Below are 18,301 nucleotides of genomic sequence, written 5' to 3' on the forward strand. Positions count from 1 at the left end.
GCAATCTGGGGCGCAACCTCGGCGGCACCTGTACGAAGTTTTAGTCTCTGATTCACCCACATATTCTTCCACGGAGAGCGGGGGTACAACGTACGTCGAGCATCACTGGCTCCGCACCCCGAAGACAGGAGAACGCAGGGGCCGATGCTGGTCGCGAGATCGGTGCCGGAGCGGCATAGACACGCAAAGTCGGTGGAGCTGCAGCCAATGTCGTCGGCGGCGCTGACGAGGCAGCTGACGGCGCACCGTGGGAGCTGGTCGACGAGACCGGGGAGAGTGTCCGAATTGGTGCCGGAGCCGGAGCCGGAGGTGGACTGACTGTTGGAGGCGGAATCAGTGGGGGTGGCTTGCGGGGCGACACCGGAGGCGATGTCCGAGACGATGCCCTGGGCCCAATCGGGAACCTCGGTGGGGAGGGAATCGGGGATCTCGACGTTATCGGGAATGTCGATGCTGTCGGGCAATTCGATCTGAGCGGCGGCGATGCCGAAGAGGAGGATAGCCTTGGTGAAAATGGCGGAACGCATGGTGAAGATGACGAATAGTAGTGTTGGTGGTTTTGGTGACGTCTGGGGTTTTCAATGTGGGCGGAATAGTTTTGTGACGTTGGTCGAGGCTCAAGAACCGGGGTATCGAATTGTGAGACACTGGACAAAGAAAGAAACGCTGGGGAGCGACTGTTGGTAGTAGAAAGAAGGCTGAATGGAGCGGGCGAAAAGGTCCAGGAGGTTGGAGAGATGGAGAGATCGAAGAGGTCGTAAGGGAGTTCAGAGAAGCAGGAAGAAATGCCTGAGCGAGAAAGCGAGAGGAAGGTGAGAAGAGTGAAGAGTGGAATGGAATGCAAGCGGAAAGAACGACACAAGTATGAAAGGTTGATAATGCAAGTGCGAGAGCGAGAGAGGTGAAGGTGAAGACGACCTGCAAACAGCAAATGACAGGATCAACGTCTGACAACCCAATGAACGAAAGGAACGAGATGATCTGCGCACCCCCTCCCCCTTGCCCCTGCCAGGCAATGGACCAGCATGTGGGAGATTTGGGAAGTGACCTTGGTGACGTCCCACCCACCGTTTCCGCCGCAGTGATTCATGTTGATTGATGACCATGACCAGGCCGGTGGGGCGCCGTGATTGATGGGCCTGCCTTGGCACGCAATACGGGTGCACTGCCTCACGCCTAGCAGTGGCGCCTAGCAGCCTACCAGCTCCCCAAGCTCCCCTAGAATCCCCGAGCTCCCCTAGAAGGCCCCTGAGCTGGTTGATGCCTTGAGGTGATCGGAACGCACGACCCGAGAGCGAGCATCTGCCAGCCATCCCACACATCACCACACCCTTGAAAGGACGACGCGAGAAATGATGAGGACGTCGACGTCCTGAGGGCATGGGCCTACCAGATTAAGGTGGGTGGAGTTGAAACGCGAAATCTGGAACATCCACAAGAGGGATCATCAAATCACCATCCCTTATCCATGGTGAGGAGGAGGGACAGGTCCCTGGCGTTGGCTCTCCAAGTGACGCGCGGCGCTCTTTCACACGCCCATCGTCAATCGCCCTGCCACGTTCGCCCTGCCACATTCGCCCTCTCTTCCTCCCAGCAGCTCGGCACCCAGCCTTGCGTTGCCACACGCCAGGACTGACAACCCACCATGTCGTCGAGGTAGAGTGCAACCTGAGTCGCGGCATCCCACACTCGCTTTCACAACGCGCAGCCAAGGAGCGAGTTTATATATCAAAGCGGACGGTCCCCCTCAGCCCGTCAAGGCGTGGAACGGAATGCAGATGACGTGAGGTCCCATTCGCAACTCAAATAAGCATCTTGCGCAGTACGCTTATGTCATCGCGGTACATGCATGCAGGTGACGCATATGTCACAGAACCCTGCATATGAGGTAGCCCCATATCATCTCCCACAAAGCAGCCCCCACGGCGTTACCTTTACTACCTATATATATGATACATAAATCTTTCAATATTTATCATTTGCGCGGTTGAAGCATGAAATTCAAACATTGAGGAAGCTGACTAAGTAGTTGATATAAGTTGGAGTTCAAAATTTGGTAAGAAGTAGATGCGCACAGGTGTGTGGCCACGGCTCTAGTGCAGCTAAAGGTAGAGACCTGATTCGGGGACCGCGTAAGCGTCACGTCAGGAATACACAGTAGAAGCTTTATGGATTTTGGGGTATGTACTATCCGAGTATGCAGGCAGGCTGCATAGGCTTATATAGACAGGAGCATATGTGGTCGTTGACGAAACGGCCAGGGGATCGAGTACAGTAAAGTCAAAGAATAAATGATAGAGACTGCGATCTAATGAATTACGGCCACTTAGTTGATGAATACCTGTGATGGGTTATACCCGGTCAAGCCAGTAGCCTGGAACTGGGTCTAAGCAGCTCAATCGCAAAGAAGCTTGTGCACTAAAGCAGCATACCCCTCCAGGGGGAGCATGCAGAATCCCAGCTGTTGGACTCTGTCTTGCCATTTTATCTCGTGATAAATTGTTTCGGGCCTCGCTTTGGGAGACGCGCAGTGGCAGGCTCCTGACAAAGTCTCAGTGCGAGTGCTCGGCTGGCCGACAACTACGTGACCCTGGTTCGGGCTCTTGGTCACATCCTTACGAAAACGAAACCATGTAAGTATTAACTTGCTCCATCGGCCGGCTGTGCTGCATAACATGGCTGTGCAAATAACAATGGCTGGTGTTCCTATTTCTACTGCTAAAATCCAGATTCCTCATCTAGGCCTGAAACCCGTGTTTATACCGTCCTTGCCCTAGTGTAATATCCATACATGGCCAAAACAAAGTTGAAAGAAAATTTCGAGGCTGCCTGTACCTTATGCCATTCTCTCTGTCACGTACCATGGTGCTATTCCGTCTGTAACAGACCACGCTATTTGTTGGACCCTCTTGCTCTCTGGCCTATTTAGGCAAGTGCCTCATTGCTGATCCTAGTTCCCTTGCTCGACGATCGACGACCCAACGGCAAGTTAAGCCCGACAAGTTCGAGACCATTCTTCGCGGTTGTCATCTCGCCGCGCAGTAGTATACCAATTTCGGCGGGGTGGTACCAGTTCAGCCACACCATAGTGCCGAACATGAGCAACGCATCAAACAAATAGATCCAGACCTCGTGGCTGATGAGATATCCGCCGTTACCCTGATGGTATTCGATAACACGGAATGCGCTGCGGACCCAGACGAGTCCACTCGCAACGTAGATGGCGCGTAGGTAAGCCTCCCATCGTACGTGGGGCATCGCAGCCGTGGCCGTGGGTGCGCGCCTCATGCGCCAGTGAAAGAGGCCCGAGACGAGCACAAAGGTCCCGAAGAAGCAGAGCTGGATGTAGAGACCGATGATTATCACCTTCTCGCCCGTCTCAAACCCGTCGTCGGAGCTCATGATGCCGCCGCCGCTGGACTGGGCAAGGAGTGCGAGGATGTCGCCCCCAACAAACAGCTTCGTGAGCCAGCGGCGGCGTATCGGAGAGTAGAGCTCACCCTCCGTCAGGAGAATAATGCGACCAAGTATCATATAGATCGAGGCGGCCATGAGGGCTGGGCCGATGAGAATAAGAACTGATTGGATGACAAAGGCACCCAGCGACCAACAGCCTGGCTCTTCCCCGGCGCCTATGGCACGGCCGATGTAGCCTACGACTTCGCCTGCGTGAGAAAAAGGAAGCGGTCAGCAGAAGTCCCTTCAGTTGCCGCACTGGCATGGCCTGCCTGTCAAGGGATGGGTGAGGGTGTCTTACATAAACCACCACCAACAAATGCAGCCATGTACCACGTCTTGGTCTTGATCATTTGCAGCATATGGAGGATTGTGGTCATGCTGAAGAGTATGATGAACAGAACGGCGGCACCCGTGTTTGGATCATAGCGGTAATAGGCGTACTGGGCGTCCTTGTAGTTCGGGTCGCATTCACCCATCGTGGTGTCAGTGTTGGTCTCGCAAGTAGGTGATGAAGAGAAGGAGAGTTTGAGATGGCTGTGATACAAGATAGAAAGGATAAATCAGGTCTGAGGAGGCTGTCCTTTTATTATTTGCCAGAGGCAAGCAAGGCAAGGACGCATCATTGGCCTTACAGGCGCTGACTAGGTCTGCATCAATTCCTAGGCACTCGGGTCCCGACTTTTTGCTCTGTCACATTGCTTCTCATCGACTTCGAGATTGGTGAGTACTACTGGATTCGCATTATGCGTCTGCCGACGCCTCCGGAAACGCGTGTTCGGGTTCGCGTTGTTCAGCTTCTGAGCAAAAGTGGAGAAGACTCTGAGTTATCAGGGCCTTACGGACTCATTCGCGGATCCGAATCCTCGGTCAGATATTGATTCATGCTAGGCTTCGCAATGCCGCCGTGGCCTTGCCAATGACCAACTTTGGTGTGGTACATTGAGCGTCCAGCACTGCCCCAGACCCAGCGTCCAGGCCTGGCACGAAAGGATCTTAAATGGATGCTCGCTATCTCTGGTCTTGAACGGCACGTATCAGAATCCCGCGACACGCTTGGTCGACTTCCACACTGACTTGTCAATAGCCCTACCTTTCAAAAAATGGTCGGCTAGCCTGGAGATGCGTCTCACTGATCGTCTCGGTCAATCTGAAGGGCCCCATGCGTCCAAAAAGGGCCCACACAGGTCTCGCAAGGGCTACAAGAGCCGCGACATAGGAAAGTCAAGGTAAGTCGATTAGCTTTATTCTGCTTGGCCTGAAGAAAATACGTCATTATCTCCGCTCACTATAAGCTCTTAAGCTTATCAAGGTTGGGCGTCGTATTGATGTTGAGTTGACACAGATACCTAGATACCCGTCTTTAGATCGTGTTACTGGCACCATTCTTCGGCAGTCTCCTTCACCCATTCTCCGATGGGCTGGAATCCATGACGAACTCTCATCGTCCTCGTGCCAAAGTTTGGCCAAGACGGAAGAACATCGTTGCGCAACTCAAACCCCCAAAAATTAAATCAAGTCCAGGGCGCGACTCAAGCAATGGGATAAATTGAGATACCAGTCTTCCATCTCTACGCCCAGCGCGCGAACCCAATCGAGGGCAAGGCTCCATACTGACACTTCTACTTGGATCTTCTATCACCAGATTTCGTGCAGCTGGCCACCTGCTGCATGAAATTGAATACTCCAAATCGGATTGCAGCACAAGAGGGGACATTAAAAATGCTATTTCTCCTATCATTATACTCACCAACCTCATCATGGCCCGGTGGCCCATCAAAGTCTTCGGACGGGGCTTTTTACCAGGGTAAGAGCTCGTCAAGTCCATGCTGCTTGAGATAGGTGTTAACTTCCCGCTGCGTATTTTCCCACAGCCCGGCTCCGAGGGCCGGATCCTTCGCCGAGGGGTGCAGCGGTGCGACCTGTCCGATGGGGAGCAGAAACCGGCCCGCGAACTTCTCCGGCTGGCTTCTCACTTCATTCGCTGTGGCCGCGAAGAGCAAATTCTGTGCGCCTTCGGTGGGTGTTACGGCAAAGTGACTCGCCAGACCCAAAATCCATGGTTGAAAGACTTCTGCCATGCCTGGCGTGCGGACGGTACCAGGGTGGACGGCCGTAACGATGATGGACCGTGAAGAAAGGGCGTCCTCGGCATTCAGTTGAACGTCGTCGCTGAGATGCCTTTGAAGTTCCTGGGCATAAAGGGCATTGGCAAGCTTCGTCACGCCGTAGGCCGTCACGTCTAGGCGGATGAAGAGGGGAGATAGCCAGCGGTGAGCCCAGGGACGGTACGGGATGGGGTTTTTGAGGGCGTCGGGACCCGCGAAGTTGGGTACGTAATTGGCTGGTAGCATACTTGACTGAGCAACCGAAGAAACCACAACGATGCGAACGTCGGCGTCAGAGGTACAAGTGGTCGACTTGAGCAGAGGCAGCAGAAGATTATTTAGGGTAAAGTGGCCGACGTGGCTGCTTCCTCATTAGTCTACCCGCCGTGAAGCGCGACAACGGAAAGGTAGGCGACCAAAGCGAATACCATACCTGATAGCAATGTTCGGCTCCCAGCCTGCCTCGGTGCATGCGGCACTAGGGACTCCGCAGGCGTTGTTCACTGCCAGGCCGAGATGTCAGCGGAACTTGTTTGAGATCTGAATTTGACAGCAGGTCGGACAGACCGACGATATCGAGGCGCGACTCGTGAGCCTTGATGTAGTTGGCAGCATCGACGACGGTCTTCAGGTCGCTCAGGTTCAGCCCAACCCAAACGATTTGCTCTTTGCGAACGTCAGGATTGTCTGCAAGAATCTCGGAGATGGCATTTCGAGCTTTCGACTCGGTACGCGCTGCCATGTAGACCTTTGCGCCGCGTAGCGCGAGAAGTCTGACCGTCTCAAGCCCGACGCCGGAGCTGGTGGTGCAGCCTGTAAGCGCATATGTCTACGACAAGAATCTACTCTGGAATATGACTTACTTACCACCCGTTACCAGCGCAACTTTGCCGCGTAGGTCGGAGCTGTGTTGGAGGAAGTCCCAGGTCGAAGACATGGCGGGTTTTGTTGAAGGTCTTAAAGCCCTGATTGAGTTGGTCCAAAATTGGCTTCAAGCTGAGCGATTGACTTGCTTTGAGCATGGCTACATGGAATGGTCATGGAACGTGGATTTCTTGGGCGACAAGGCTCTGTTGTTCTTATAGGAATGCGGCCCTATAACACCTGCCACGAGTCCGTCGGGCTTTTCCCTGCAGCCCCTAGCCATGTGCCGTCTTTCAGACCGGAGCTGGGAAATGTACTCGGCCTGTATCTGAGGCTACGACAAATACTTGGGTCGTTCGAATCAAGAGTGTGCATTTCCCTACATTTTGTAGCAGGGTCATCCTGGCACTGATGGGCCCCAAGCGATGGCAGAATCTCTAAAGTTGACCGCTTACTCAAATAAGGCAATGCAAGTCTTGGCAGGCTATCGTAGCTCGTCCTCAAGTGGATCACATCATGGTCATGGCGCAGTCCAACAAGCTCGTGACTGTTGAGACCTTGTCCACAGTGCTTCACATCTTCACCATGGCAGTAGACTAACGGGCACAACGCCCCTGCTACACGACCACAAGAAGTACCCCGCGCAAAAGCGCGTCATGTCGCCTAATGGATTCCAATTCGTCTCCGTGTCCAAACCAGCTGAAGTTGCGAGCCATCGCAAACAGGTGCGTGCTCATGCAGCCAGGAATACTATGGTGCGGCGTGACAATGTTGCAAAGTACCAATCTCTACGACAAAACAAGCCGGTCCTCGAAGCAATAGTAGCAGAAGATAAGATTCGCACCCCGAACGAGTCTATACGTCCGTTCCGAACGACCTGCGATAATGACTGCCAGGATATGGATGTCTGGCGTTCCAGATACATCTCCCCCAGCCCAGTCACCCTCCTGAGCCCTGTGCAGCATGACCCCTTCCAGAGCTTTATCCGCCCCATGGCACCATTCGAAGGTTACCTACTCAAGCACTGCAAGTAGACGCAAATATGAATCGATTATTCCGACGCCTCTAACTGTTGCCAGTTGTCAAGCATATCGTCATGGACGGCGTCTCCGCCAAGCCCTGCATGCGTCACCTTACCAACCAATCCTTCGAGCTCGGCTCTGGCGTTGCCTGGATGCAAGAATCCGCGGTGGACATGAGTATGCTCGCTCTAACCCTTCTTGTTGCCTGCAGGAGCCTGGCAAAGTTGCAGCATTCCAACGCATACGACCCAATTGCCCTGCGATACAAGGTGCAGTGCCTTCACCACCTGAATCTTGCTCTCAGCCACGAGGGCGGCGAAATAAGCGACATGACCATCACCAAAACCCTGGTCTTGGCTTCGGAAGAGGTTAGTATTCACATGCGTAGTTACCTTATCGACCTCCGGGTTGACGAATATAGGTCTTTTCTGGAAACAAGGCAGCTGCAGATCAGCATCTTCAGGCCGCTGTACACATGATCAACTTGCGCCGCAGTCCCGCCACGGTTAATATATGGAACCACGACGAGAACATGTCTCTTTGGTCGCACTGGGCTGGCGTCACCGCTAGAGAGTCTGTCATGAATGTGGAGAGAACGAGAGCATAATGAGCGCCTCTGGCAAGTCATGATACTTTGCCAGTAAACGATACTGAAGACTGTTACCAAGCCTCAGACGACCGACGGAACAAACGAACTCCATTGGTTTTTAGTAAAATGACACTGAAACTTACTTATTCTATGTATGTAGTATCTGATATGCCATGCTTGAGAACTAGAAACAATTTATTTCTTCTTATTTCTAGGACCTTGGTATGTACTAGAAAATTTCACCGCTCATTCTTCCTAGATACTTGTAAAATTTCTCAGTATTATCTTTCTCCCTAGTTATCCAAAGCCATATAAGGGTACCTAGGCCTGGTTGTAAGATATTAATGGGCTGAAGAAAAAGAGGGTCTTCGGCTATGAGCGCAAATTGACACATGTCGCTTATGCGTTGCTCACACCTGGCATTTGTCATGTGGCCATGGTCAACTGCCTCGACTTGTTCATCTCTCGATTCAACCTCTTGTGCTTTCTCAGCTAGGTTATCCCAAGAATCGAGAAGCATGGGGATCTTGATGGCAAGTAGCAAGGGGTCCACGACAAGGGACACCGTACGCCATGAATATTTTGTCTGACAAAAGCGCTGGAACTGCGCATGGAACTTGAAATGAAACAGGATCAAGCTGCATTTCATGTTAGCTGTGCCGGTATGCTACAAGGGGCGATTGGATGTCTATCATGTTTCACGTACCGTTGATATGATTCTCGTAGAACTAGTGGATTGATTGATTCGTGAGTAAGAGCCTCGACATCGATTATGTCTTGGTCATATATGCCAGCAAGCTTCAAAACTCTTGCTAGGGATGCTTCTACCATGATACCAGTAGGAATGATACGACCTGTCAGGTACGGAACCATGATGACCTGAAGTAGAATAGCTTGTAACTCGAACATCTGGGCCGGCAGCAACGTAAGTGGCTTCATAGTGGCCTGGGACTCCATAGACGCCTGTAGAGCTGTCAGTTGCTTCTACAAAGGAATGAAGCATAAATTGGAAGGATGAATGATCGAGTTCAGAGAGCCTAGCAGACTTCTCAATTTCGTAGCATGCTTCACTAATGAATTTGTACTCACGAGTTTGATTCCGGACTGTTCAAGAAATCTTTCCAAAGTAGAGTCTGCTAAGGCCTGGGCTTCCAAATTATCTGACAAATGCAATCCTACCGTAACCACCGTTCTCAATAGAACCTGCGGTACGCTTCGCGATAAAGTAAGTTCCCGGTGGACGATCGGCCAGTGGTGGTGGAACTTGTCGAAATAGATAGCGAGTAGTTTGTCGTACATCAATCTTTTACCAGGGCATTCCGGCTTGGGAGCACTTAATGCCATACTCTGTTGACCTTCGTGTCCGTCACACTCATCGTTATCAGAGCATTCCAAGTCTTCCACGATTCTCATTGATGAATCCCTGTCGGTAGTTTTCCAAGCCTGTGGCGTCGTGGTCGGAGCGTTATTGCTAGCTGTTCGGTTCAAAAGACTCGACCAACCGCAACGTAATGACCGTGCTGAGCATGTTGAACAGACCGGTTTCTGACCATCACATTTCACCTTTGCTTGGCGACATGGCAAACACGCTTGGGGCGCACGATTCGACGATACTGTGAGGCCGTGAAGGGCCATGTGACGACGGAAAGTGTCCCTAAACAATTTATGAGCTTCTTCATAAACGTTTAGGGAATAATATGTCCTACCGACGTGTCATCTTTGAGCCACATTGTTCACATGTGAACACCGTCGGCCTATCGTGGGACTTGGCATGGCGATTCAGATGTTCCGCTCGCAAATAGACGCGGCCACACCCGGCGTGCTGGCATGTGAATGACATGCTTGAAGGTCCAAGCCGTCAACAAGTATCGCAAAACAGAATAGTAGAGGTCCAAAACTTCTTTGCTAACGTGGTGTAAATGATAGTGAACTGAGAATGCCGGGTTGGTTGGAGGGAGAAACTCTCGTGCATTCTGCTTCAGCTGACCCACATTACTAGGTACCTAGGTAGCATACGCTGCTTTCTAAGCACTGGCTCACAAGACACAGATCCATGAACATGAGATTTCATTACTCAGCAATCTCTTCCCAAGTCTTAGTTTGATATCGGGCTTCTAGCTTCTACGCGGTATAGACGGCGGTGTATACTCCCCATAGGCCTGTGCGTCATGAATGCACCGTTTCGCCGGTGAGACTTCGTTGTTGGGGGTGCGGCATTGTTCCGAATCGCTGACGCTCTCACTCGCGACTCCACTTGTGTGCTTCTTTTGATCTTAATATCTTTCAGAAAAAGTTTAGGTTCGAGGCAGGCAGGTTCTGACGGCTCGGCGCCGTCGTCTTGGTTGGCATGTCTTCCTTTGGCTGTACTGAACTTGGCTGACTCGGCATCCACCAGATTCGGCTATGACGACACCTGTGCGTACAATCTTCTTCACCAATCAGTAAAATCATGATCACTACATACCCCTCAACGCGAAAGGTGCGAACCTAGCACGTTGCTTTGTTATGTATGGAAATCCTTGTTCCCAACACTATATTAGAGTGAACAAAGAATTTGCTTGCCTGCGAACTGGAATTGTAATAGCTGATTCCTGCGGCCGTTGACTACGGCAATCAGGCCGACAGAAACGATCAATAGTAGATTTTCATAACAAAAGGATCATGGGCGTGGAATCTAAGATAATGAAGCCTGATGCAGCATGTACTTGTATTCTGGCCATTCATTGGCCATTTGCTTCAATTCCAAAAGAAATCGTCATATGAGGACTACTACCGAGAATGTTCCGCCGCCCTAGTGTACCAAAGCAGTGTAACGAAACTTGGCGCCATCATGTAGCTTTGAATCAGGAGAAAACAGGCAATTCCTCTGCGTGGAAGATGTCGGCATGACATAGTTTTGTATAAAACACGATCCGCGTCGTCTTTAAGGAGCATGAAGACTCAAGGTGATATTGATGGTAAGGCAGTGCTCCTCTCCGTTAACGGTACTGTGCGCTACCCTGATCCATTTCCTAGATTCGTGACGGACCGTATTGTTCTTTGCTTAAGACTTGAGTTTATTGGCGATTGCAATGTTGAAAGATTCGTATAATGTGTCGAGGGACTCCTTCAACGTTTCGTCATCGAGATCGGACTCTCCCCACCAGATGACCTCGGTTTGTGTTTCGTTTACGGGGGTGAGCTTGACGTTGCCGTATTGCAATGCATCTTGGATAACGCTGATGTCGACTTGAAACCGGATGGTGTAATCCTCGGGGTCGACAGCTACGAGAGTCTCTCTAGTAGTAATACCAGGCCGAGTAGTGAAAAGAAGTTCGCGGATAGAGCCAATGCCGAAACCCTCCAGCGACGAGAAAGTGCAATTGGGCATCCAGAGTTGTTCGGAGCCCCAAGACGCGAGGAGACCCCAGATCCTTTTGACTGGAACGTCCACGACGCTAGCATATCTAGTGACGAATTTGGTGGTAGCGGGCATCTTGAGTTGCTTTGGCGTAAATTTGTGAAAAGTCAAAAGAATAATGATGAGACGGCCTTGTCAAAGACAGCAAATTCCAGGGGTTTTTCATGGTTCTTTAAGGCTGATCGCCCCTTAGGTGGAATTGTCAGACAGCATCCGGCATCCCACCCGGTATCCCACCCGGCATCCCACCTGGCACTCCACCCGGCATCCCACTCGGCATCCCACTCACTCGGCCTCCCGCCTATGATGACGAGTGAGCAATGATTCAATATGCACGATTCACGCTGATGGCTTTCAACCTCAGGATTAGATTCCTTCCCTACTTAATATAAAATGCTTACAATGTCTTGTTCCTGCACTCCATAGTGTAACATGCCCTTCAATCATCTTCACCGTGTTCTTTGGCTGATCAACTCATTACTTTAAGATATCATCAGATAAACTCGCTCACCAATCATACATTCTTCAGCAGGTACGACCATGCGCACTCCAATAATCTTGCCCTTTCTAACTTAATCTAAGCTTAAGTCCACCCATTTGGAAACGACATGCCTCCCAAACTATCTCTAGCGACCCGGACTGTTCACGCTTCCATCGGGCAAGTCTGGGGGATTGTGGCTGCCTACGGAGGAGAGTGTCTCTGGTTTCCGAACGTGACGAAGTCGACGCTCGAAGGATTCGGAGTTGGGTCTACTCGCTCGCTCTGGTTCGAGAATGGTCCGGACGGGAAGGAAGCGTGGGACGATAAGCCTGTGCGTGAGCAACTTGTACACGCTGACGGCGCAGCCTATTCCCTCCGTTGGCAGATCTTCAACGACAACATTGGCGAGGTGCTGTCCTTTTCCACTCTCAAGCTTCATGCCATCAGCGACAATACCACGGAGATAACCTGGTCTGGAGAGACAACCTTCCCTGACGGGCCGGAGCGGGAGGGTCTCAAAGTATTCATTGAGGCCATGTATAATGGAGCCATGGAGGCCATTGCGAACAAGTTGGAGCAGTAAACTGGGGAGATGGAGCAGCACGAATTGTCGTGTTTTTCGAGAGGAAATTGCTGCTCTCTCAAAGGGGTCTCGTGGTCAGTGCAGGTAGCAAATGAATCATCGTTGCCCTTCTCTCCGACGTAACTCTATAAACTATACACAATACTGGTTTTCTCCCTGCGTTCAGCTCTCTTCCCGACCCTCTAAGATCAATTAATAGGCGTTCCCCTGCCAGTCCTGTGGATGGCACCTACTCAATACTTGCAAACCCGAATCAGGTGGCGTATGTGATGAGAATACCATCTCCTCGTTGTGACTATATGTCTTATTCAACAATCATCGCTAGCTCTGTCTAGGACACCCTGCACACGTATCAAGCTGAAGAACGGCTCAAGCTTTTCGTGGGCTACTAGAGGAGTTCTCGGGGCCTGGTCGCCCGGCAGGACTTCCGCAGCCTGGCGGCGCACTACTTTGTACTAGGTGCGTCATCGAATACTCGTTAGTCTAGATGTTTCCTTGGTTCATGGGGCCAGGAGCGCAGGGGCATAACATGGGAGTATAACGGGAGGACTTCGTAAAGACAAGAAAAGACGAAAACGACTCCAGAGGTAAATCGACCTACTCATGCATGTTTGAATAGAATCTGGCATAATCGATGGGTCAGGTCCAATTGGACCATATGCTTCCTTATCGACCTGTCCCCGGAGTTCATCATGAGGGCTATGAAGGTATGCTCCTACCGTGACATGACTGTAGGAATGACTCCACAGACAACTGTCTCCTGACATTGGCAGACGTGATAACAAGAGTGACAAAGGAGCGGTGTTCAGTTGTATGGCTAGAGCAAACACGTAATCGTTACTCCAAAGGCGAAAAGCAAGCAAGCGACGATCTGGCAGTGACGGAGACTTGGTGAAAAAAAAGGGCTCCATCATTCGAGTTCGCCGTAGTTTGGATAACGCTAATTCTTTACACTCGAGATATCGAAAGGTAGGATGAAGACGAGCTGCATCGGCGTGTGTTGATCAAGCACCCGATTGTCCCGTTGCTGTCCCTCCAGCAAACAACGTCAGAGTGAACAGCGCAGAATGACTAAACGGGTGATTGCACCAAGGTGGAAGGTCCATCAGTTTCCCCTCTTTTCCCCCCCAGCCTCTCTAGCAAGCCATCTGCTGGTGTCCGGCGCAGCTGCAGTGCCTTGCATGCGCGTACCTGAGTTCGTCCCCGAGACGCAACAGCCCGGGCGGATTGGTGCGTCGCTCGTTTCCAGGCCCCAAAGAGGAAGGAGGTCAAGAGATCGGCAAACAGAGGTAATCTTGCCCATGGTATCACAGCATCAGGACCCCGCTCGTAGGAATGGCTTAATACAGCAGCTCGCCATGTCGTGAGAGACGAATCCAGATCACTCTTGCTTCTCTGATGACACAGTACGACACATTCACGATGAGACACGTATTGGTCGCCAGCCTGGCGGCTGTGGCTGCCGCGTCCCCCTTAGCCATGGCTTCAGACCAGCCACTCAACACACGACAGCAACGTACCCTATCCTGGGCGCTGACGCCGACGAACACCACGGCGCAGTTCCGGGGCCTCGCTGCCGTTTCGGACACGACTGCCTGGGTTTCGGGCACGCGAGGCACCGTCCTCCGCACCGTCGACGGCGGCGCCACCTGGACGTCCGTGGGACCAACGCTGGCGCCCGAAGACGCGGCGCTCCAGTTCCGCGACGTGCAGGCCTTTTCGGCCGCCAAGGCTGTCATCCTATCCATCGGCGAGGGGACAGACTCGAGAATCTACGTCACGGAAGACGGCGGCACGTCATGGGATCTCGTGTTCACGAACGAGGAGCCGACGGCGTTTTACAACTGCGTCGACTTTGAGAACCAGGAAAGAGGTCTCGCCGTTAGCGACCCCGTCGACGGCAAGTTCAGGCTCATCGAGACGAAGGACGGCGGGCGCAGCTGGGGCATCGTCGACCCCAGCGACATGGCGCCGGCGCTGGCGGGGGAGTTTGGGTTCTCGGCCAGCGGGACGTGCATTACGACGGCAGCGGGACGGTGGTACCTCGCCGCGGGCGGGGTGGATCCGGGGCGCGTGTTTCGAAGCGATGACGGCTACGATTGGGACGCATCCAATGCATCCATCACGGGAGCCGAGGCGGGTGGTGTCTTCTCGGTGCGGTTCCGCGACACGAAGAACGGCGTCGCGGTCGGTGGGGATTTCACTGTGCCACAGGGTGCCGAGAGGAATGCGGCGTGGTCAGAGGATGGAGGGCAGACGTGGACTGCGGCCGAGACGTTTCCTCGCGGCTACCGGTCAGCGACGGCATGGGTGGGGGGGCTCTGTAATGTTGCCGTGGCGGTCGGACCTACGGGCTCGGATGTGACGGTGGATGGCGGGAGGACGTGGACGGGGTTTGACGGGGGGGCGTTTGATAGTGTGGAGTGCGTTGGCAAGAATGTCTGCTGGGCTTCGGGACCTTCGGGGCGAGTGGCACGACTGGTGATTGGATGATCTAGATGCGATGATGGGGTTGCAGGTATCGAGATGAAAGTTGGTCCAATGAATTGAAAGTGAAGGGTTGAAAGGTGTCTAATAAGGGTGTTGGAAAGGTGATGATGGTGGACATGGTGTTTCGTTGGGAAGGCCCCGCGCTTTGTGTCACCGCCACGGAAAGCCACGGACAGCCATGGACAGCCATGGACAGCCACAGTTGCTGTTCCAGTAGTCAGCCTGCCGTGGGACAAGCTCCAGGCCCAGACTCCAGGCTCCAGGCTCCGGGCTCCACGATCCAAAAACTACGGGTACCTGGGTACCTGGGTCCGCCCCTCCAGCTCGGGCCAGTGTCTGAAACAGTGCTGTGGCAAGCCCCTGCAGCTGACTGAACGTGCAGTCCCTCACGACCTAAGGTACCTAGTTCCCAAGGCTAGGTGCCCATGGCATCCCCCCCCTACGACAGACACCCCCCAATGACGGCACTGCTAAAGCTTGAAGTCATGTTGACCCCCAGCTCCAGCTACAGCTCCCAGCATCATCAGGCTTAGCTTCAGATCGGATGGCGCCAGGCGCGCTGGCGGGCTGTTCAAGAACACCGGCCATCTCAACACCCGAGACATCAGCACAATAACTGCCCATCGTCCCCTCCATTGCTTCCTCAGCCAACCCGAAACCCGCAGCCCTGACTGTTGTCATGATCATGACCGACCACCACAGGACTCCCGCTTGATCACTTTGAAGCACAACCTCGTTCCACCTCTTGCTCGGCCCAGCATGGCGGACAATGCGACGCTGGTCGCCGACCCTCACACCAGCTTGCGGGCGCAATTGCTCGAGCCCATCACCGCCGGCCGATTGATCGCAACCCTCCTCGTCCTCTTTGTCGGCTCGCTCATCGTCGACTACACATGGAAGCCTACCTATCCCACGTCCATACCCATGGTGGGTCATGGCAGGGGCTTCATTCCGGGCTTCAAGAACTTCTTCGGCTACGTCTTCCACTATCGCGACTGGATCATCGAGGGGTACGAAAAGGTGAGCCTCGTTGTGTCAACGCATTTGTCCTCCGTCACCTGCCTCGTAGTCTTTCCGGCCGCTGACCTGACCGCCACCAGCACACCAAGAACGACCGCGCCTTCATCGTTCCCGCCGCCGTCTCCCGCGCCTACGACATTATCCTGCCCCGCTCTCAGACCGCCTGGCTCCTCGAGCGCCCCGACAACGTCGTGTCTGCGCACAACGCCCACAACGACGTGCTCTACTCCGACTACAACTTCCTCGGCAAAGCACACGCGCGCACCAAATGGTACAACCACGTTATCCACAGGTCGCTGGCCCGCCACCTGCCAGTCATCGTCTCCGGCATTGAGGAGGAGGTCGTGCACTCGACCGATGCCGCCTTTGGGCTCGACACGGACGAGTTCAAGACGATCAATCTGTGGGAGGCGTGGTTGGGCATCGTACCTCAGGTCACGAACCGCATGCTGGTAGGCAACCCCCTGTGCCGCAATGAAGACTTCAACAAGAGCATGGTTGCCTTTGTGGACGCTGTCATCATCAACTGCTTCCTCCTCAACATGATCCCCAAGATCCTGCACCCGCTCTTCGGACCCCTCATCACACTGCCCAACCGTCGCCACTGGAAGAAGGCCTCGAAGCACAGCATTCCGCTCATCGAGCAGCGCCTGCGTGACATGGCACGGAAGGAGGCCGGCGATCCAGAGTTCGAGACGTGGTCGCCACCGGAAGACTTCATCACCTGGTCCATCCGCCTCGCCAAGGCCGAGGGCAACGTGGGCGAGTTGAATCCGGTCAACACGTCGCTGCGCCTGCTCCCCATTCAGTTCGCCGCCATTCACACGACTGTCCTCACGGGCCACAGCATGATCCTCGACCTCCTGACCTCGAACCCAGACGCCGAGTTTATCGAGGGCCTTCGCGAGGAAGCCGCGCGCGTGCTGGCCGAGGAGGGCGGCCATTGGACCAAGTCGGCTCTCTCGCGTCTGTATCGCCTCGACAGCGCCATTCGCGAGTCTCAGCGACTCAGCAACTTCTCTGCGACCCTCGTCGAGCGCGTTGTTGTCGCCAAGGAGGGGATCACCAACGAGGCCGAGGGCTGGCACGTGCCGCAGGGGTCGTACATCTCCTTCAACCTGCAGGGCCTGCATCACGATGGAGACATGTACGAGAAGCCGGATGAGTACGACGCTTTCCGGTTCAGTCGACAGAGGGAGGTGTACGAGGCGCTGCCGGCGGCGGAAAAAGATCCTGACGAGGGGTTGAGGTTGAAGAAGCTGGGCATGGTAACGACGAGCGATCACCACTTGGCGTTCGGACATGGGCGGCATGCGTGGTGAGTCTTTCGGACCGTTTATCACAGGGGATGAAAAGCTGACAGAGTATAGTCCCGGTCGGTTCTTCGTGGCGCATGAGCTAAAGATGGTCATTGCCCATCTGCTACTGAACTATGACATTGCCCCCTTCGAGGGCGAGAGACCAAAGCCCAAGTGGGTCGGCGCAACTATCATCCCGCCGGTCGAGGTGACTATCAAAGTGAAGAGGAGAAAGGGCACCGTCCCGCAGGCGTGAACGGACATGACGACATGAAAATCTGGCGTGGACGCACATTTGTGAAGTGGATATCACGTTTTGCTTGAACTTTGAGGATTCACATGCTTAATACATGTCAAGTCGATCATTCTTGTGCATCCAGCGACTCCATTTCTCTTGTGGTGCTCTGTTTGGTGTTCGCTTCTGTCAGCTCGTTGCGTCCTTGGTATTTAAACTCAATTCTCGCATGACATCTTTCACTTCTGATATCTGACTTGTAGCCATCACGACGCTGTGATCCAAGTTGAAAGCTGGCCTGTAATTCATCTTGCTTTGTCTCAATGAAGGTTATTGCCCCTCTTCTTGCGATCTTATTTACCATCTCTTTGGTGACGGAACCGATACGGTAGTGATCCTTCCTTGATCCTCAGACCATAAGCACATCAGTCAAGCTGTAAGACGCACTATCTTGCTATGATGTTCCAGTCAGACCTACATCTCCCTCGGCTCGTGGCGCCTGAGCTGTGTGGTGGAATGAATGACATGTTGATCTGTCTCTTTCTAGTACATTGTCATACATGCATGCATAGTCCTCGACAGCCTGCTCTCCTCTGGCTGTAATCTGGTATGTGTCAAGATGCTCTCGGAGATGTACATGATGGAGATCCAACGTTTCCTGAGGGGTCATTGTCTTCGTGATGATGGTGTACAGAATTAGGCTGGCCTATTTATCGGCAATAGGTATATGCATGAAAAGGCTTCACGAATCCACA

General features: G+C 53.2%; 8 protein-coding genes across 8 annotated transcripts in view; 3 read left to right on the forward strand and 5 right to left on the reverse strand.

The window, feature by feature from the left end:
- Positions 1-527, reverse strand: part of VDBG_07855 (predicted protein) — a gene marked incomplete at both ends in the record, with an annotated part of 770 nt that extends 243 nt beyond the window's left edge. Inside the window, one exon of the mRNA XM_003001550.1 lies at positions 95-527. Within this exon, the coding sequence (XP_003001596.1) occupies positions 95-527 (433 nt within the window). The remainder of the gene's footprint in view (positions 1-94) is intronic.
- A 2,398-nt stretch (positions 528-2,925) lies between these two features.
- VDBG_07856 (RTM1) lies at positions 2,926-3,935 on the reverse strand (the record flags this gene model as incomplete). Its single annotated transcript, XM_003001551.1, has 2 exons — positions 2,926-3,665; positions 3,758-3,935. 2 exons carry the CDS (start codon positions 3,933-3,935, stop codon positions 2,926-2,928), a joined length of 918 nt encoding a protein of 305 aa, XP_003001597.1.
- Positions 3,936-5,255: 1,320 nt separating this feature from the next.
- VDBG_07857 (conserved hypothetical protein) lies at positions 5,256-6,501 on the reverse strand (the record flags this gene model as incomplete). The annotated part of the gene is made up of 3 exons (XM_003001552.1): positions 5,256-5,925; positions 5,998-6,067; positions 6,432-6,501. 3 exons carry the CDS (start codon positions 6,499-6,501, stop codon positions 5,256-5,258), a joined length of 810 nt encoding a protein of 269 aa, XP_003001598.1.
- Positions 6,502-8,231: 1,730 nt separating this feature from the next.
- Positions 8,232-9,966, reverse strand: VDBG_07858 (C2H2 type zinc finger domain-containing protein; the record flags this gene model as incomplete). Its single annotated transcript, XM_003001553.1, has 3 exons — positions 8,232-8,677; positions 8,746-9,693; positions 9,746-9,966. 2 exons carry the CDS (start codon positions 9,877-9,879, stop codon positions 9,024-9,026), a joined length of 804 nt encoding a protein of 267 aa, XP_003001599.1.
- A 1,116-nt stretch (positions 9,967-11,082) lies between these two features.
- On the reverse strand, positions 11,083-11,514 carry VDBG_07859 (conserved hypothetical protein; the record flags this gene model as incomplete). The annotated part of the gene is made up of 1 exon (XM_003001554.1): positions 11,083-11,514. The coding sequence occupies one exon, from the start codon at positions 11,512-11,514 to the stop codon at positions 11,083-11,085; it is 432 nt and encodes a 143-aa protein (XP_003001600.1).
- A 533-nt stretch (positions 11,515-12,047) lies between these two features.
- Positions 12,048-12,503, forward strand: VDBG_07860 (conserved hypothetical protein; the record flags this gene model as incomplete). The annotated part of the gene is made up of 1 exon (XM_003001555.1): positions 12,048-12,503. The coding sequence occupies one exon, from the start codon at positions 12,048-12,050 to the stop codon at positions 12,501-12,503; it is 456 nt and encodes a 151-aa protein (XP_003001601.1).
- Positions 12,504-13,982: 1,479 nt separating this feature from the next.
- On the forward strand, positions 13,983-14,996 carry VDBG_07861 (oxidoreductase; the record flags this gene model as incomplete). The annotated part of the gene is made up of 1 exon (XM_003001556.1): positions 13,983-14,996. The coding sequence occupies one exon, from the start codon at positions 13,983-13,985 to the stop codon at positions 14,994-14,996; it is 1,014 nt and encodes a 337-aa protein (XP_003001602.1).
- Positions 14,997-15,752: 756 nt separating this feature from the next.
- VDBG_07862 (cytochrome P450) lies at positions 15,753-17,567 on the forward strand (the record flags this gene model as incomplete). Its single annotated transcript, XM_003001557.1, has 3 exons — positions 15,753-16,013; positions 16,094-17,331; positions 17,384-17,567. The coding sequence occupies 3 exons, from the start codon at positions 15,753-15,755 to the stop codon at positions 17,565-17,567; spliced, it is 1,683 nt and encodes a 560-aa protein (XP_003001603.1).
- Between the last annotated feature and the right edge of the window lie 734 nt (positions 17,568-18,301).

The sequence above is a fragment of the Verticillium alfalfae genome, genomic scaffold (assembly GCF_000150825.1).
Source record: "Verticillium alfalfae VaMs.102 supercont1.11 genomic scaffold, whole genome shotgun sequence".
In the NCBI taxonomy this organism is placed as follows: domain Eukaryota; kingdom Fungi; phylum Ascomycota; class Sordariomycetes; order Glomerellales; family Plectosphaerellaceae; genus Verticillium; species Verticillium alfalfae.